The 20,262-nt window shown below is 33.6% G+C and overlaps 1 protein-coding gene across 1 annotated transcript; it reads left to right on the forward strand.

Moving 5' to 3' along the window:
- The first annotated feature begins 1,144 nt into the window (after positions 1 to 1,144).
- LOC115716042 (GDSL esterase/lipase At1g09390-like) lies at positions 1,145 to 4,988 on the forward strand. Its single transcript, XM_030644739.2, has 5 exons — positions 1,145 to 1,548; positions 2,954 to 3,139; positions 3,236 to 3,399; positions 4,299 to 4,572; positions 4,658 to 4,988. The coding sequence occupies exons 1-5, from the start codon at positions 1,284 to 1,286 to the stop codon at positions 4,885 to 4,887; spliced, it is 1,119 nt and encodes a 372-aa protein (XP_030500599.2). The 5' UTR covers positions 1,145 to 1,283; the 3' UTR covers positions 4,888 to 4,988.
- Positions 4,989 to 20,262: the final 15,274 nt, after the last annotated feature.

The raw sequence follows: 20,262 nt of genomic DNA on the forward strand, positions 1-20,262 counted from the left end.
GGCTTTCCAAACAGAGTAGAAAGTGTTGTGCTGGGCTATAGATCCAAGAACAGTCTTGGACATAGACGAACGAAGCCAGCGTAGAAGAAGTTGATCTTTCCTTCTCCAGACAAAAAATTCTGGGTTATCAACCCTAATAACCAGTGTTGCAGGTGGAGCAATACCTGTAAGAAGAATGTCGTCAAGGCCATGGCCAATGACTGTGGGAATGACTTGCGATTTCCACGCAAGAAAATTGGTGCGGTCCAATTTGACCGTGAGGGAGGAATTGAGAGAATGTTGAAACAGATTCCATGAAGATGAAGAAGCGGCGGTGGAGGGAGCAGAAGTTCAGTAGTTGTAGTAGCAGAGGGATTTTCAAGAACGCCAGGATCCATAGGAGACTAACAATGTGGATGGCAATCTGATACCATATAGAAGCTATCAATACAGGACTATCAATAAACACAAAGATATTTTGGGTACAAAGTATTGCAAAGCTTAAGCCATGAAAATGGCCTTAGGATCTTTATTTATAGGCAAAGAGATTACAGAAAAGAAGAGTTGTTACAATAGTTGAGACTGTAACTAACTCTGACAGAAAACCAGAAAATAACAGAATGGGATTTTTAACTAACTCTGTACTGTAATAGTATACAATAAATTTTACCTCTTATGATCTGCATCGTATATGGGCTTTGACCATATGTTGATCGACGACAATTAAGGAAAAGACTAATGATTGAATGAAAGACTTTGGAAAGCAACTAAGATTTTAGGCTAATCAAAAGAGAGGAAAACTAATCCTGAGTCAAGAAGATTACATGAATAGAATAATTGAGAAATTGAGGGACTCATCAGTTATCATATATTTGATGTGAATCCTTTAATTAAGGCCTAAAAAAAGGAACATACAGTCCAACTTAAATTACAAAGCATCTTGCTAGCTAGCATTAGATGCAGCTTCAACTTGCAATTTTAATTTTAAAAGGACAACTTGTCTTTTTCTTCTTAATTAGCAACATTTGGTCATTACCACTAACTCTATTTTATTATATGATTGTTTGTATAACGTTAATTGTCTTGATATTCGTTCCATGAGCATTGGTGAACACAAATGTTAGAGTTGAAAACTATAAATTAATAATCAAGCCTTTTATTTGATAAGACTAATTGATAAACTAACACAAGAGGGTCTGTTTTCACATGTAAAATTATTGGAAGTGTTTATTACTATATACAATAACCAAAAGGGAGGGTTTAACTTTATACACAGTATTGTATTTTTGTAGTTAGTAATTGGTATGAATATGAATATGAAGATGAAGTTTTGGACGACAGTAATAGTAGTGGTAGTGATGTTGTTTGGATTTGGTGCATCGGTTAAGTGTGGTAATAATGGTAAGTGTAAAAAAAAGGCAGTGATATTCAACTTTGGTGACTCAAATTCAGACACAGGTGGATTCTCCATTGGCTTTGGAATCATCTTCGGACCTCCGAGTGGCCGTACCTTCTTCCACCGCCCAACTGGCCGATTATGCGATGGTCGAGTCATGATTGACTTTCTCTGTAAGACGCTTACTTAATTTCCAAGCACCTTTCATTCGCTTTTTATTTAACACACTTCATTTTCCTTATTCATATATACATTGTTAATAAAAATGATGAATTTGTATATATTATAGACTTGTTAATTTACATTTAGTCATGTTTTAATTCATTCATCATCCTGAATAGAGAGAAGAGAGAATTAGATTAATAAATTATATGGTTAAAAAAAAATGAAATTTACATATTTATATATCCAATATATATTTGGTCATATATATCAGATATAAGAATTGTTTTTTTTAACCATATAATTTAAAAAATAATTATAAAAATATGACCTTATTAACATATAATTAATTTTAACAAGTTTAAATGGCATTTTTTTAAGGAATTATGTTTCAGCTTTTATAACTTAATTACGTAAAATTACTATTAACATATACATTTATCTAGAAATCTAAACAATTTACACATTGATTTTTCTTATATATATTTTACTTATTTATTTATTTTTATTATTATTATTATTTATTTTTTTTTGAAAAAAAAAAGATGTTTAAAATTCTCTTCAAAATACTCGAATAAAAATTCAAATATTAGTGTAATACCCACTTAAAAATACCAAAAATTAAATCTTTGTTTTAATAATATGGCAAAAATATAACTTTGAGTAGTAGAGTGTTTTCATGTCCAAGTTTAACCAATTTCTGGCTCAAAGCCCAAAGGGCCTAAACCCATACTATTGTTGCTGTTGTTGTTGTTGGTGGGCAAGAGAATGGGATTATTTCACAAAAACATAAAAACAACAAAAAAAATTACAAAAATACGGTTTCACAGAATTTTAAATATTTTTACGATTTTTTTGATTTTATTTACAGAAAATACAGTCTTTTTATGTTGTAATCTTGTTAATTTGTTGTTAATTTTTTTTATATGTATGTTATTTTGATGTTACTTTTATGTAGTTTTCTTGTTGATTTTATGTTATTTTCGTGTTATTTTTTAGAAAACCGTAAAAATATAAAAAATATTCTTTGAACGTAAAAATATAAATATTTTACAAAAAATAGTGTTTTATGTAATTATTCTTTAATTAAAAGGGTTTTTTTTTTTTTTTTAAGAAAATACTGGATTTTGAGTTAAAGTTTACAACTTGTACTATCACACGGAAATTTTTATAAAAATACTGTCTTTTTATATAACAACTGTAAAACAACAAGACAGAAGAATTAAAATAACAGTGGAACAACTAAAAAAACAACCGTGGAACAAATATAAAAGCTTAACACAGTATACAGTACACTATATAAAACTTAGATAATATTTTTGAAAAAAATTTCGCTCCACAGTTAAAAAAAAAAAAAGTAATAAAGTTAGAAATTTGGTGTAAAAACCCCATAATGAAATTCTTAAATAAATGCAGGTGAAAATGTTAAAATAGCTCATTTATCACCATACATCCAATCTTTGGGGTCAAATTTCACACACGGAGTAAATTTTGCTGTGAGTGGAGCATCAACCAAACCTGAACGCCAACCTTTTAATTTGGATGTCCAGATTCGTCAGTTCCAACTATTTCGAGCTCGTTCCCTTGACCTAATATCACAAGGTACGTACGTACATACATACTAACATTAAATATAAACCATTCTCACTCAACAAAATTAATTATGTTCTAATTAATGGGATATGTATGTACATAAAGGATACAAAGATTTGGTTAAGGAGGAAGAGTTCAAGAAGGCACTCTACATAATAGACATTGGCCAAAATGATCTAGCAAGTTCCTTCACTTTCAATAACCTAACCTATGCACAAGTTGTAGACAATATTCCATCCTTCATTACTGTCATCCAAACTTCAGTTCGGGTTAGTATTAATTAATTAATAATACTCTCTTAAATATACATATGCAATGATCATCATTATATTACACTCATGTGGAATTGCATCTATATACATATGTTTTTATGAGTTAGTGAAATGTAGATGGTAGAGGCGCAACAAAAAATACAACACTTATCTAGTTATTCAAAATTAATTGACAATTTTTAAAATTTCCAGACATTTTGTGTTGAATTTGTTTCCTTCTCCAGATGGGCTGGGCTCAATATGTAGGCCTGGCCCGTTTATAAATATATCGGTAGCATCGAGTGGAGTTTCTAATGAGAAATACTGATCAATTCTTAATGTTTTTTTTTTTAGATTTTTACTTGTAAGCATAGTAAAACAATAACACACAACAATTAAAACAACATTTAAAAAACAACCGTAGAATACGTAGAATAACACTGAAAATATTACACAACCGTGTAAAAAATATACTATATTTTTGAAAAAAAACAGAATATTTTTTAAAAAAATTTGACCCCAAAGTAAAAAAGAAAAAAAAAATGAAAAATTTTGGTGTAAAACTTTTTTTTTTTTTTTTTTAAGAATTTCAAATATTTAAATACATCAAAGCAATTGATGGACTCAAGAATACCGCGACCCATATTGAATGAAAATGGAAAACTTGTGTCTCTGTTGACTAATAAACTCAAAATAAGAAGATAATCGGCTTTAAATGAAGTAAATATATATATACAATATATATGCATAAATAATATATATAACTAATAATGAGTTTTATAATTATTTTGGAGATTTAGTCATAAAATTTCTATATTATTCACTGCATCATTTATTATCGATTTATTGTACAATTATTATCAAAATTTATTCCGTCATCACTTCTTTTATATGTAATTTTTGCACATATGGAGTAGATATTGTATGAACAAGGAGGAAAGAATTTTTGGATACACAATACAGGACCACTAGGGTGTTTACCACAACTTCTATCTATACTTGGCCAAAATTTTAGGGGTGATATGGACAAGTATGGATGCATTCAAACCCTAAATAATGTTGCAAAAGTATTCAACAAACAACTCTACGCTCTCACCCAAAAACTCAGATCTGAAATAAAGGATACTACCATTGTGTACGTTGACATGTACTCGATCAAATACGGTGTCATTACCAATCCCTCTATCTATGGTACGTACATATATATATATGTATACGTACATGATTTTCAAATGTGTATATATTATATGTAATTGGGGTTTTATGTATATTATAGGTTTTGAGAGTCCATTAATGGCGTGTTGTGGGTATGGTGGACCACCTCACAACTACGTGCGGGGCCGAGCGTGTGGTGTGGCTGGTTACAACATGTGTGAGGATGTGTCAAAATTCATAAGCTGGGATGGAGTTCACTACTCAGAGGCTGCTAATGCTCTTTTTGTTTCTAAAATACTCTCCACTAATTACTCCACCCCTCCACTTGACTTTCACCACTTTTGTAATTAATAACTATGAATATCAATTATTAGCTAGCATTCAGCTAATTTTAATGTAATCTTCAACTTTAACTTATAAATATATCTTCTTATTTATATGCAATGACATATTATTTCATCATCTCATCAAAACCCATTATTTATATAACTAATGGATCACAAAGTAGCATTTATTATTTATTATCATTCTTCTTATCAATAAGATATATGCTCGCTAGAGTAGTAGTAAGTTTTTGGGTTTTCATATAAATATATATATATATAGAGAAAAAGATCTTAAATTATAATTAAATAAAACCAATTAGTAAAGCTAGATCGAGTAAACATTGTACTTGCCAGTTGCCACACTATACACAATAATCTTTAGCACTTATAAAAAGTGAAAATTTTCACTAGCAAGATCTCATCTTTTGGGTGCATTTATACTTTGATTATATAATTAGCTTGTCATGCAAGTTAGTGTTATTTCTTCCGTTTCATGTGCTGCAATATGTTATTTTTTTTCCTAAATCAGCAAGTGAGTTGTATTGCTCCATAATCAAACATCTTTACAACCTAGCTAGCACCACACAAGTGGCTTATAAATTCTTCTATACACAATATCTATACAAAATCATATTCTCTATCGTACAAAACTTTAGTTTTTCTTTGCAAAATCCAAAACACTCTTTAATTTCTTTTTTTAACTAACTAACTTACAGAAACTGAAATTGATGTAACATGTTGCATCCAACAAGTTAAGTTCGCGCTTTTTCATACATGGTAGACAATCGCAGCAAGAACCATAGAATAAACTTGCTTATAAAAAGAGGATATATAGACGCGATCTAGACATCCATCTCAATAACTTGTCAATATTGTTCCTACTATGAGTTTTCCAACCAAGCCAAATAATGATAGACTCCAAGCACACACAACTATAGTGACAATCAAAAAATAGGTCTTTCACATTTTCAATATCGAAGCCACAAATCAAGCAAGCACTATCTTGACAGATGTTAAATCTCTAGAGAGTATGTGCTGCAATATTTACATGTGTGAACCATATAAGTATAAGACTGCATATCTCATGCAAATGTAGCAGCAGTTTTCATGTGCTTTTCATACCATAGCAACTTATAATTGGGTTAATAATTTTCAATATATATTAATTTTAAATAAAAATAATTATTGCATGTATTTCGCACCTTATCAGAAGCCATTTCAAATAATTAAAATATTCACAACACACATAATGCCTTCGGAGTAGGACTAGGGGTGTGCATAAATCGATCCAATCCAATTATAATCGACCGATCCAATTACAACGAACGACTAAACATTAGATATCCAATTGTGATAGAATCAGATTGGATGTTATTTTTGAATATCCAATCAGATTAGATTAAATGTTGGATGGAATGTCCAAAAATCCAATACCTCCAACATTCAATCGAACTAATTAATATTTTTATTTAGTTTGAATGAATAATTAAATTTTATGTTATCATACGTAAAAAATAAAAATAAAATATATGTATGTATGAAAATTAATATTAAAATTTTACTTTTTTTTTTTGGATTGGATAGATCCAATTTAATTCAATAGATACCGGATTTAAAATATTAAATGGATTCAATCCGATCCAATAAATACTAGGTCTAAAATATTAGATAAATCCAAATTAAATAAATAGATATACATGAAATATATTCAATGGACAAAACCGATCTAAACCAACATCCATTAGATGTATGATTCGATGATTGAAATTAACTGGATTAAATCAAATGGTAAAATCTATCATCTAATATATAATTTGATCTAAATAAACCTAAAAATATTAATTGTACAATGAACACCCCTAACTACGAGTATGAATAAGAATTGTAGATGTATCATGAATGATTGACTCCCACAACTTGGTATTTTCTTATTGAGTATTTGGTACACAATAATAAAGCCTTATATTTAGCAATAAAATAAAATAAATAAATAATAAAGCCTTATTAATAAAGTTGTGGTACTACAATATTCTATATCTATCGTTAGTTTTTAATGAGAATATTGTAACTTTAATGAGCTCTTTCTAGAACTTTTTTCTTTTTTTCTTTCTCTTTTTTTTTTTCTTCGAAAGAGACTCTTTCTTGGACTTACTATGTGTTTTTTGTCATGATATAACTTAGGTGGGTACGTACAGTTTCTAATATTTGTTAGTGATGGCCCCGTAGTATATAAAATATTACTTTTTTTTTTTGAATAAACAATATTAATTTGTTAATAATTAAGGTTCGGAGAATCCATTATTAATTATAATGGATTATTAATTATTAATGTTTGCGGCTCTATTATGCATGGCGAGCCGCCAAATATCATTACAATGTATATTAATTAAGTAATTTGCCCTAGAAGTCCAGGCTGGTTGAGTTTTAGATTAAATCATTTACCAATGAGATATAATAAAGATCGATTTATAATCAGTCAATTGTAAATATTAGCTAGTGTTATTGTGGTTTTGAACACTTAATGAAACTGTCATTGGCTTTTAGTTAACTCTTTATGTTGAGTCAACACCAGTTTCGATCACACCAGCAGGAGTGAGTTTCTTCACACCAGAACACTCACAGGTTCAACAACTGAACCTAGGATTAAGGAACTCGAATGCACTAAGACTAGAACTGAGAAAATAACATGTCTTATTGATACTTAATGTTTTACAACGTGATATCTAAACTAGAAAGCCAATTGGCTATTTATACACATAGGAAACAGGTATGACACTAACTAACATAACTGTCAAAACAGTTATGACAGTTAGTGTCCTAGATACAAGGAAGGGTATTAGTAGGCATACTCAAATTAACAATTCTCCACCTTGACTACTAATACACTTTACACAGAGAATTACAAAGAAAAATACAATGTAAAAGAGAGGGAACATTACAAGTCACTAATCACTGATCATGAGTAACTGAAGGCAATGCTGAAATTTTGCTGTAGCAAGATTCTTTGTCAGCATATCAGCAGCATTCTCTTCAGTTGACACCTTACTTAGCTTGATCTTTCCATCATTTATTACATCTCGAATGAAATGGAGCCTAACATCAATATGTTTGGTCCTTTCATGGAACACTTGATTTCTGCTGAGATGTAATGCACTCTGACTATCACAGAGAATGCTTACACTTTTCTGGTCAATGCCAAGTTCTCTAGTGATTCCCTTTAGCCAAATGCCTTCCTTTACAGCTTCTGTACAGGCAATATACTCTGCTTCAGTAGTGGAGAGAGCAACAGTAGTTTGTAGGTTTGCTTTCCAACTAATGGTGCAGCCATTTAGCATGAAGGCATAGCCTGATTGTGATCTCCTTGTGTCAATGTCCCCAGCATAGTCTGAATCAACATAGCCCAGAACACCTTCTCTGTTTGAACTCTGGCCATATATTAATCCAGTGTTTATAGTTCCCTTCAAGTACCTCATAATCCACTTGACAGCATTCCAGTGCTCCTTCCCTGGTTTGCTCATAAACCTGCTCACTACACTCACACCATGACAGATATCAGGTCTGGTGCAGACCATGATATACATGATACTGCCAACAACACTGGTGTATGGAATAGATTCCATGTAGGTGATTTCATCTTCTGTTGTTGGTGATTGTGAGCAAGAAAGTCTAAATTGTTGTGACAGGGGTGTGCACACAGGTTTCACATCAGCAAAACCAAACTTTTCTAGAATTTTAGCAGTGTAACTGCTTTGAGACAGTTTCAGGGTTCTTTTCTTTCTGTCTCTCTCAATTTCAATGCCCAAAATTCTCCTAGCAGGGCCAAGGTCTTTCATCTCAAATTCCTTGTGCAACACCCTCTTAACTTTGTCTATTTCACTTGAGCTTTTGCTAGCTATGAGCATGTCATCAACATAGAGAAGTAGGAACACAGGATGCTTCTCATTCTTGACATACACACAGCTATCAAAAACACTTCTCTTAAACCCAGATTTGATCACATAGTCATCAAACCTTTTGTACCATTGTCTAGGAGACTGTTTCAAACCATAGAGGGACCTTTTCAATAGACAAACATGATCCTCCTTTCCCTTTTCTTCATAGCCTGGTGGTTGTTTCATTAGGATTTGTTCATCAAGATCACCATGGAGAAAAGCTGTCTTCACATCAAGTTGCTCTAGTTCTAGATCCTCCACTGCAACAAGAGTCAATAGGATTCTTATTGAAGTGTGTTTCACCACAGGAGAGAATATTTCATTATAATCAATGCCCTCTCTTTGTGTGAATCCTCTAGCAACTAGTCTAGCTTTAAATCTTGCCACTTCCACTCCTGGTATTCCTTCCTTTTGTTTTAAAATCCATTTGCAACTTACAACCTTTCTACCAACAGGAACCTTTACTAGAATCCAGGTATTGTTTCTTTTGAGAGAATCAATCTCATCATCCATGGCAGACTTCCACTTTGGTCCATCACTGCCTCTTATAGCCTCCTCATAGGTTCTTGGTTCAAACTCACCAATCTCAGCAATGTTCAGTGCATAATGCACTACATCTGCAAAGCCATATCTTGCTGGTGGTTTTATTGCTCTCCTTTTTCGATCTCTTACCAATTCATAATCCATATTGCTGTCATCATCAGGGTCTGATTCACTCTCTGCAGTTTCTTGTCCTTCTGCAGTGGCTGGTGTGAATTGAGGAGTTCTTGCAGGTAACTCCACCTCAAACTGAACATCCTCATTTCTTTCCTTTGCTGAGTCTATAGATACTTGTAGAGTGTCTTTGTACATTTTGTTTTCTTCAAACACTACATCTCTACTTATGAAATACTTTTGGTGATTTCCAGGTTCTATGCTCCAAAGCTTGTACCCCTTTACTCCATCAGGATACCCAATAAAGATGCACTTTCTGGCCCTAGCTTCAAGCTTATCTTGCTTCACATGGGCATAGGCAACACAACCAAACACCCTCAGATGATCATAGGGTGCATTGTGTCCTGTCCATGCTTCCATGGGGGTCTGAAACTTGATAGCAGATGAGGGACATCTGTTGATCAAGTAGCAGGCTGTGACCACAGCTTCTCCCCAGAAATTTTTAGGCAATCCAGAGCTGAGAATCATGCATCTTACCCTCTCCAATAGGGTCCTATTCATCCTTTCTGCTAGACCATTCTGTTGTGGAGTCCTTACCACAGTCAAGTGTCTACCAATTCCTTCTTGCTTGCAGAAATCCTTGAATAAATCTGCACAGAACTCAAGGCCATTGTCTGTTCTTAGCTTCTTTATTTTCCTACCAGTTTGGTTCTCTAGTAGTATCTTGAACTCTTTGAACTTGGGAAAAGCTTCATCTTTAGTTTTCAAGATGTGTACCCATACTCTTCTAGAGAAATCATCTATAAAAGATATGAAGTACCTGGCTCCTCCTCTTGACATTGTTCTGGCTGGCCCCCAAAGATCTGAGTGCATGTAATCCACAATTCCTTTGGTGTTGTGTTCCCCAACTCCAAATTTTACCCTAGTGGATTTTCCAAGCACACAATGTTCACAAAATTCTAAGTCTTGAATATTGTCTTTTCCAAAGACCCCTTTCTGATGTAGAATTTTCAGACCTTTGTGACTCACATGCCCAAGTCTCTTGTGCCAAGTCATGGTAGCATTGCACCTTACAGTGGCATTGATCTGGTCCTTCATGGTGCTTCCTTGTAGGACATAGATGCCATTTATTGATGAGCCCCTCATTATAACCTTAGAACCTTTCATCACCTTCATCTCACCATTCTCTATCTTGACTGAACACCCCTCATGATCCAACATAGCAACAGAGATCAAGTTTCTCTTGATCTCAGGGACATGTCTCACCTGATTCAACTTGACATTTAAGCCTCCACCTAGAACCAATTTCACTGTCCCAATCCCAGAAATAGTACAGGCTCTGTTGTCACCAAGTTTCACAGAGCCAGTCTTGATTTCTTGGTAATCATGGAATTGGCTTCTGTCTGGGCATACATGAAAAGAGCAACCTGAATCTAAGATCCATCCTAGATCAGATTGTTTTTTCGAGACAACAAGTACCCCAGCACTCTCATAACCATCACTGTCTGAACATTCAGACACAATGTCTGCATTTCCATTTCTGTTTTGGTTATAGTTCTTGAAAATTGGACAATCTTTCTTCAGGTGAGTTGATTGATTGCAGATGTAGCATCTCCTCTTGTTCTTTGAATTTGTCTTTCCCTTACTCGACTCCTTCTTTCCACTGTTCTCTTTCTTGAAAGGTTTCCCTCGAACCATCAATCCATCTCCAGAGCCTTCATCTTGAAGCTCAGCTCTCTTCTTGATCTCCTTAGACATTAGTGCATTCTGCACTTCTTCCAATGTTAAGGAATCCTTGCCATACATCATGGTGTCCACGAAATGTTCATATCTTTCTGTGGGCAAAGAGTTTAGGACAATGATTGCTTGGTCCTCATCCTCAATCTTGATCCCTATGTTTTCAAGATCAAGAATGATCTTGTTGAAATCGTCCAAATGATCTTCAACACTTTTCCCTGCTGTTAGTTTAAAAGAATAAAGTTTTTGTTTCAAGAATAATCGATTGGCTAAGGATTTTACCATGTAAAGATGTTCGAGCTTGAGCCATAGTCCTGCTGCAGTTGTTTCCTTTGAAACTTCTCTTAGCACTTTGTCCCCAAGACTGAGAATAATTGTGCTGTGAGCCTTGATCAGAATGTCTGATCTTTCTTTCTCTGTTAACCCAGCAGACATCTTTCCTTCTCCAAGTAGTGCATCTTGTAATCCTTGTTGTACCAGAAGAGCACGCATCTTCACTCTCCACAAACCAAAATCATTCTTACCATCAAACTTTTCCAGATCGAATCTGGTATTTCCCATCTTTGCTGATCAATCACCTGAATCTTGAACTGCCTTCAAACTTCTTCGAACATGACAGACTTGAATGAAGATTCAACACAGATCAATCTCTCTCTCCCAGCTCTGATACCAGTTGTTGAGCCAACACCAGTTTCGATCACACCAGCAGGTGTGAGTTTCTTCACACCAGAACACTCACAGGTTCAACAACTGAACCTAGGATTAAGGAACTCGAGTGCACTAAGACTAGAACTGAGAAAATAACATGTCTTATTGATACTTAATGTTTTACAATGTGTTATCTAAACTAGAAAGCCAATTGGCTATTTATATACAATGGAAACAGGTATGACACTAACTAACATAACTGTCAAAGCAGTTATGACAGTTAGTGTCCTAGATATAGGGAATAGTATTAGTAGGCACACTAGAGTTAACAATTATTATGTATTATACTATTATTATTTTACCATTGAGATATAATAAGATCGATTTATAATCAGTCAATTTTAAATATTAGCTAGTGTTATACTGTGGTTTTGAACACTTAATGAGATCATTGGCTTTTAGTTAACTCTTTATTATGTATTATTATTATTATTGGCTAACTGACGGGAATTATGGAATTGAGTAAACTGACAGCAAAAATAAAAGAAAAATAATATTATAAAATGAAAATTTTAAATTGAGTTGCGAACTAGGTCGCTTTCTTTAAATGTTTGCAGCACTGTTCAAGAATGTACAAGCAATCAGAATTTGCCGACCGTCCCCAAGATAAAATAGCACAATCGTACTGTAACGAAACCCCACTACACTATATAACCATCAAATACACCCTAAAAATTATGATATCGTAGATAAATTTTGATAGTCATGAAAATTGTGTTTTGTTTTCTCGATATAAAAAGATGTATTCTTCCCATCAGCTTAATCACATTATATAAATGAATGGATTGAAATAATATAACGGGAAAAAGAACGTTTTATGAATCGTACGTGGAGGAGTTGTTGTTAAACGTATTCCATAACTGATACAATATTAAGTTTTATATTTAACACGTTTTTAAATAAATAAAATAAGGTAAAAAATAATTATTTTATTAAATAAATTCTCTATAAAAATAAAGTGTGACACCAACTTAGCTCGAATTGGTCGGCGTGCGTATGTAGTGGGTTTAATGTGTGTCGTTACTCATTTGTACAAAACTAAGTATCTCTTGGAGAAAATTGCACCTTATATACCTTTATAAACAAGGCTCATATTCTATGTAGGATTTTTTTCACTTCACACACACTTGCACACTTTCATATTTTTGTTAAAATATTCATTAACTTTAACAAAATTCCACGAGGACCCCATGGTGTGGTTTGTTCTGTTGATTCTGACATAAATAATTTTCAACCGTTAAATTATGTCATTTCTCCTTTAGATGAAAAATATAATAGGAATAAGAAGAAGATTATAATAGAGAAGTGAGCAAGTATATAAATATATAGATACATACATTGAAAACAACATGTATCATTTAATTTAGTGATTTTTTTTCTCACTTTTGATTACCAAAAAAATTATTTGTGATTCAAAATTAACATTATTAAATAGTGATGTGATTAATGCTTGATCATGTACCTCATGCATAAATCAACACAAACAATTGATCAAGAACAATGCAAATTCATTAATGCACAAAACCAGTTAATCAAAACAGTAGCAAACCAGTAAGAAAAACCAAATGCAAACTAATGAAAAAATGAACAAATTAGACAAGAAAGTAGAGAGAATCAAACACAAAAAATTACGAGGTTCGAACAAAGTGATGATGAATCACTTGCCTACTCGTCGACCAGAACAACCCCAATGACTCAATTTTTTATTGAGCGAGAAGAAAGAATTACAAATGTTGATCACCAATGTCTACTTGACACAATCATTCAAGAAGTATAACTTCAATTACAATCAACCTCACTTGTGATTCTATGATTAATCACACCATATGCTAATACAACAATCTCTCTTTCCCTCTTTCTTGCACACTAAACTAGGTCACAATACCCTTAAGATCTCTCTCTCAACTCTGTCCCCAAATAGCAGTGGTAGATGGCTATAAATAGCTTGTGTTGGTTGAGCCCAATCCTAACTGTCATAACTGACAGTTAGGTAAAATAGTTGGTAGTTATGGGGTTGAGCCAATTGCATTTGTTTCCTCACTTAGTAACCAATCGCAACAGTTATCCACCTTGGTCATTAAGAGGGGAAAGGGTTGATGATGATTGAGGCTGAACTGGTCTTGAATCCTCATCTAGCATTTGAGGATGTTTAGTAAGTTTAGGCAAAGCCTAAACTTAGCTAAACTCACATATTTTGTCATCATGTCAGCAGGGTTTTCTTTTGTTCTAATTTTCTTCACATTAACTTCTTTTTTTGTTGTAATGTCCCTTATAAAATGCAGTTTGATATCTATATGCTTGGATCTCTCATGGAACATAGAATTTTTCATTAAGTGTAGTGCACTTTGGTTGTCACAATGCACTGTTATGTTCTCTGACTTGAACCCCAGTTCTCATGTGAACCCTTTGAGCCAGACAGCTTCTTTAATGGCCTCAGTAGCTGTCATATACTCTGCCTCCGTGGATGACAAAGCCACTTCCTTTTGTAGATTAGATTTCCAACTAATACATCCATCTAGGACTATGAATGCTTAACCAGTGATGGATATCCTTGTGTCTATGCGTCCAGCATAGTTAGAATCGACATATCCATTCACTTATATCTCTTCCTTGAACCTGTTATCATAGACAAGGCCAATGTCCATAGAACCTTGAAGGTATCTGAGTATCCACTTCACTGTAGACCAGTGTTCCTTACCTAGATTTGTAATGAACCTGCCAACCATACTAAGTGCATATGCCAGATCAAGCCTTGTGCACACCATGCAATACATGAGGCTTCCAACACATGAAGCAAAGGGCATTGTATCCATGTACATTTTCTCCTCTTCTGTTTTGGGTGATTGATTCTGTGTTAGTTTATGCTGAGCCAAGGGAGTGCTAACAGGTTTTGCTTCACTCATGCAAAATTTGTCAATTGATTTCTGTATGTAGCTTCTTTGTGAAAGTGATAGTCTATCTGGTTTGTCTTTTCTTATATCAATCCCAAGTATCCTCTTTGCTTCTCCTAAATCTTTCATTTTAAATTTTGCATTCAGACTTTGTTTCAGCTTGTCTATGGCCTGCCTTTTGTCGCCAATGATGAGAATGTCATCAAAATACAGTAGTAACCAAATTGGTTCACTGTTGTAATACACACAAGGATCATAATCACTTCTGCTACACCCAATACTGACCATGAATTCGTGAAACCTTAAATTCAATTGTCTTGGACTTGCTTGAGCCATAAAGTGATTTTTTTAGGAGGCATACCTGATTAGGTTTGCTGCTTTTGTATCCATTAGGCTCTTCCATGTAAATTTGTTCTTCAAGTTTCCCATGCAAAAATACTATCTTCACATCCATTTGGTCCATTTTAGATCATACTTTTCCACCTTAGTCATCATGATTCGTATGGATGTTTGTCTAACCATTGGAGAGAAGATGTCATTAAAATCAACACCTTCTCTTTGATTGAACCCCTTAGCCACTAATTTGGATTTGAATCTAACTTCCTCACCTGGAAAACCTTCCTTTTCCTTAAAAATCTATTTGCAACCAATTAACTTTTGTCATGGTGGCATTGTGACTGTTTTTCATGTTTTATTCTTTTCAAGGGAACTCATTTCTTCTTCAATTGCAGCAAGCCACTTTTTTCTTATTCTTTGAGTTGACAGCTTCTTGATATGTGCTTGGTACTATGTTATCAACTTACTCTGTTGATGCAAGAGCAAAGGCTGTGCAGTCAGCAAAGCCAAACTTTTCTGGTGGCTTTATTTGTCTTCTCTCTCTGTCTCTAACAAGTTGGTAATCTTGTAAATCAGCCGGTGATGTTTCATCTTCAGTTGCTTCCATATCTGTCTCTGACTGAGTGAGTTCATGTGTATCCACCTGATTAGTATTATCATCTTCTTCCCTATTGTCTTGAATTTCCAAACCTGTCACATCCTGGTCATTTTTTCTTCTGTTGATTGCAGAAGTTTTCATAGCCATCTCATGTTCCTTGAACACAACATCCCTACTGATTATGCAATTTCTGTGTCCCTCTTCTAAACACCACAACTTGCATCTTTTTACCCTTTCAGGGTAACCAAGGAATAGAAACTTGAGAGCCCTTGGCTCTAGTTTATCTTGTCTAATATGTGCAAAGGTTGTGCACCCAAATACTCTTAGGTGATCAACTGTTGGGACATGTCCTGTCTAGAAATCTTGTGATGTTTTGAATGTAAGAGTTGCTGAGGGACACCTATTTATCAAGTAGCAAGCAGTTTTCAATGCTTTGCCCTAGAATTTCTTGTCAAGGCCAGCACCCTTGAGCATGCATCTCACTCTTTCTAATAGAGTCCTATTCATTCTTTCAGCAAGTCCATTTTGTTGTGGATTTTTCATAACTATCTTGTGTCTATCAATTCCCTCAAGTTGACAAAACCTAGTGAACTCATCTAAACAGAACTCTAAGCCATTATCAGTTCTGAGTTTCTTTATTTTTCTCCCTGTCTGATTTTCAATCAGTCTCTTTCAAGTGATAAAGGTGTTAAATGCCTCATTCTTTGTCTTGAGCAAGAGAACCCAGACCTTCCTAGTATAGTCATCTACTATACTCATGAAGTAGCTAGAACCTCCCAGTGTTTTTGTTCTAGAAGCCCCCCAAAGATTAGAGTGAATGTAGTCTAGTTTTCCTTGTGTAGTGTGTTTCCCTACTGTGAATTTCAACTTGCAACATTTTCCATAGACACAGTCATCACAAATATAGTTTCTCTCCCAATTTGCCCTTAAGAATCCCTTGTTTTTGAAGTTCACTCATGCCCCTTTCACTCACATGTCCAAGTCTTAGATGTCAAAGCCTAGTGCTTTCCATATCAGGCCCCATAACAACCATGCCATTCTCATCAGTGATAGTTTTCCCTTTTAGATAGTAGATGCCATTTTTAAGTTCTCATTTCATGACCACTAGTGAACCTTTCATAACTTTAAAAGAGATATCTATCTTTATGGTATGCCTTTTTTCAATCAATTCACCAATAGAAAGTAAGTTTCTTTTCAAATCTGGGACATACATGACATCTTGAATTGTTCCGACTTGATCATCATGAAACTTGATCCTCACAGTTCCAATCTCTGCAACTTTCCATGCCTTGTTGTCACCTAACAGCACTGATCCACCATCAAGTTTCTTGAAACTATCAAATAGTTCTCTTCTTGGTATCATGTGGAATGAACACCTTGAATCAAGTATCAACGAGTCTCCTGATTCTTGGCTAGAGACAACCAATACATCAGCTGACTCATAACCATCTGTCACAACACCATCATCTCCTCTTTCTTTACTTTTGTCTCTTTGTAGTTTAGCCTTCAATGCCCTGCATTCATCTCTGTAATGGCTTTCTTTCTTGCAGTAGTAGCACTGTTTCCCTGCCTCGGAATTGGACATTGGTTTGTGTGATTGATTTGAGCCTTTTTACTGTTTGCCTTTGTTGATTTGATTTGTGAAAACCACCTCTGTTTTCCCCTGTCTCTGATCTGCCTCTAACATACAGCCCTTCACAATAACCATTTATTTTTTCTTCACTTCTTTTCTGAATTTCTTTAGAGTTCAATGCTAATTTCACCTCTGTCATGGTTAAAGACTCCTTCCCCTATAATATGGTGTCCACAAAGTGCTCATAACTCTTTGGCAATGTATTGAGCAGCAAAATTCCCTGATCTCCATCTTCAATCTTGACACCTATATTGCTGAGGTCCAAGACTATCCTGTTGAACTCATCAAGATGCTTCCTTAGATCCTTAGTTTCATCCATTGTCATTGTATACAGTTTATTCTTTAGGTAAAGCTTATTTGCTAGTGACATCTTTAGGTAAATTGAAGCCAATTTCTCCCATAGTCCTACTGCAGTATCTTCACTTGACACCTCCCTGAGTACTTCATCACCTAAACTCAGTAATATGGCATTGTGTGCCTTGTTCTGAACTTTCTTGATCTTCTTCTTGTCTTCTCCAAGAGCAGGGAGCTCTTCTTGATCAATGGCCTCTAAAATTCCTTGATGTACCAAGTAAGCTTTCATTTTGATCCTCCATAGACCAAAGTCATTGGTGCCATTGAATTTATCAACTTCAAATCGTGTAAAAGTCATTGCAGATCAGTTCTTGTTCCTTTCTTCGTGTTCTTGATTCAATTTTTTGATGATGCCCCTCGACTGAGCTTTGATACCATTTAATGTGACCAATGCTTGATCATGTACCTCATGCATAAACCAACCCAAATAATTGATCAAGAACAATGCAAATCTAATAATGCACAAAATCAGTTGATCAAACTAGTAGCAAACCAGTAAGAAAAACCAGATGCAAACTAATGAACAATGAACAATTTAGACAAGAAAGTAGAGAGAATCAAACACAAGAAATTACGAGGTTCGAACAAAGTGATGATGAATCACTTGTCTACTCCTCGGCCAGAACAGCCCCAATGGCTCCAATCTTTATTGAGCTAGAAGAAAAAAATTACAAATGTTGATCACCTATGTGTACTTGACACAATCACTTAAGAAGCATAGCTTCAATTACAATCAACTTCACTTGTGACACTTTGATTAATCATACCAGAGGCCAATACAACAATATCTCTTTCTCTCTTTCTTGCATACTAAACTAGCTCACAATACCCTTAAGATCTCTCTCTCGATTCTGTCTCCAAATAGCACTGGCAGATGGGTATAATAGCCTGTGTTGGTTGAGCCCAATCCTGTCATAACTGACAGTTAGGTAAAACAGTTAGTAGTTATGGGATTGAGCCAATTGCATTTGTTACTTGACTTAGTGACCAATCACAACAAATAGAGATAACTTTTTAGGAAAATTAGACAACATTGTAATCATATATAATTAGTACATGATCATTAGAATATTACTTATGATATATGAGTTATAATTAGTATAATATACAGACATATATCTCTTTATTGTATTTTTTTTTTCAACGAGTATAAAATAATTAAATAACTATATATATTAATTACCTTGATGAGGTTGAGATTTGGTAACATGGATTTAACACCCACAAAACCATACAAATTACAATCAACCGATGGCCCTACCACTATTAATAGTTAATTAGATGTGAAATTGCTTTAATTGACTAGTGGTTCTGTGAAATTGCCCAGAATTCCTCATCATCATTATACTCATTGTATGCTAGACAAAATCATTCCAATGAAACCATCCATTCACTTAAAGCAGGTAAAACAAAAGTCGAAATATATATATTATTTATCCCTAAAAAGAGAAAAAGAAAATTAAAGTTGTCAAATCATGCTAATGAGCTATCATAAAGTTTTGGATGTTTGGAAAGCAAGGTCTAAAGTGAATAAATTTATATGATCATGATACTTTTATTGTAGTGTCATGATCATGTGTATACATAAATTCTAGGCCAATAATTTAACACCAAGAAAACAATACTAAGGTATGGTTCACTGAATAGCCAATAGACATGCCTACTTATACATACTATATATACATATACAAAAATCAATTTTTTTAATATGTTAAATACAGGGGTACTGTTGGACTTACATGATTGTTTATTTTTTTTTTTTTGCTTTTTGAAACCCCTTCTTTTTTAAAATTAAGAAGGTAATAATTATTAGGCATCCTTTTATCCTTATAAACTAAGAAAAATTAAATCGAGTTTTTCAAATATTTGACAAAACACAAAGACCATATTTTTATGAATAAATTAATTTATCTTAATTGATGATCAGTTTTCACATATATATTTTAACTCAAATTCTATATAATAAAGAGAGTTAAACAAAACGGTGACAGTGAAGAAGTGGAATATATAAATATTTTTTTTGTCAGGCAGTGTACATTTTATTTAATATAGAGTTAATATTGGGTAGTGGCAACATCATTGAACAATAATAATATTATTAATATATAATAATAAAGTAAACTAACATAGTTGATTTCTTTATTCGGGTACTCAACTTAAACTAATGAATTAATAGAGAAATGCGGGAAGGGCACTAACTAGTGGTGTTTAGGACTATTTTATGATATTACTATTGGTCTAACTAATTATTGAATCTCATATAGTTTAATATAATAACGTTTAAAGAATATTACTAATAAATCGCAACACGATATAGTGAAAAAATGATAGTCACCACAATGCTCTTAATTAATATATTACATTATATATTGTATTATAATAAAAATTCTCATGGGATCATCCCATTATCAACATTTTTCTTGTTATCATATGTAGCGTTTAATGAAATGTGATACGCGCCACATATATATGAGGGTTATTAATATAGTAGTTACGTACGTACCATCTATTCTATATGTATCTGAATCTAAAAGTGTACGTACAAATTATATATATA

This window comes from Cannabis sativa, chromosome X (assembly GCF_029168945.1).
Source record: "Cannabis sativa cultivar Pink pepper isolate KNU-18-1 chromosome X, ASM2916894v1, whole genome shotgun sequence".
NCBI classification, from domain to species: Eukaryota; Viridiplantae; Streptophyta; class Magnoliopsida; order Rosales; family Cannabaceae; genus Cannabis; species Cannabis sativa.

Excerpts from the sequence above, each read along its gene's own strand:
- LOC115716042 (XM_030644739.2), top strand. The coding sequence starts at position 1,284 with ATGAATATGAATATGAAGATGAAGTTTTGGACGACAGTAATAGTAGTG. Across the intron at positions 3,140-3,235 it reads CCTTGACCTAATATCACAAG|GATACAAAGATTTGGTTAAG; the intron begins GTACGTACGTAC and ends ATGTACATAAAG. Across the intron at positions 4,573-4,657 it reads TACCAATCCCTCTATCTATG|GTTTTGAGAGTCCATTAATG; the intron begins GTACGTACATAT and ends TGTATATTATAG.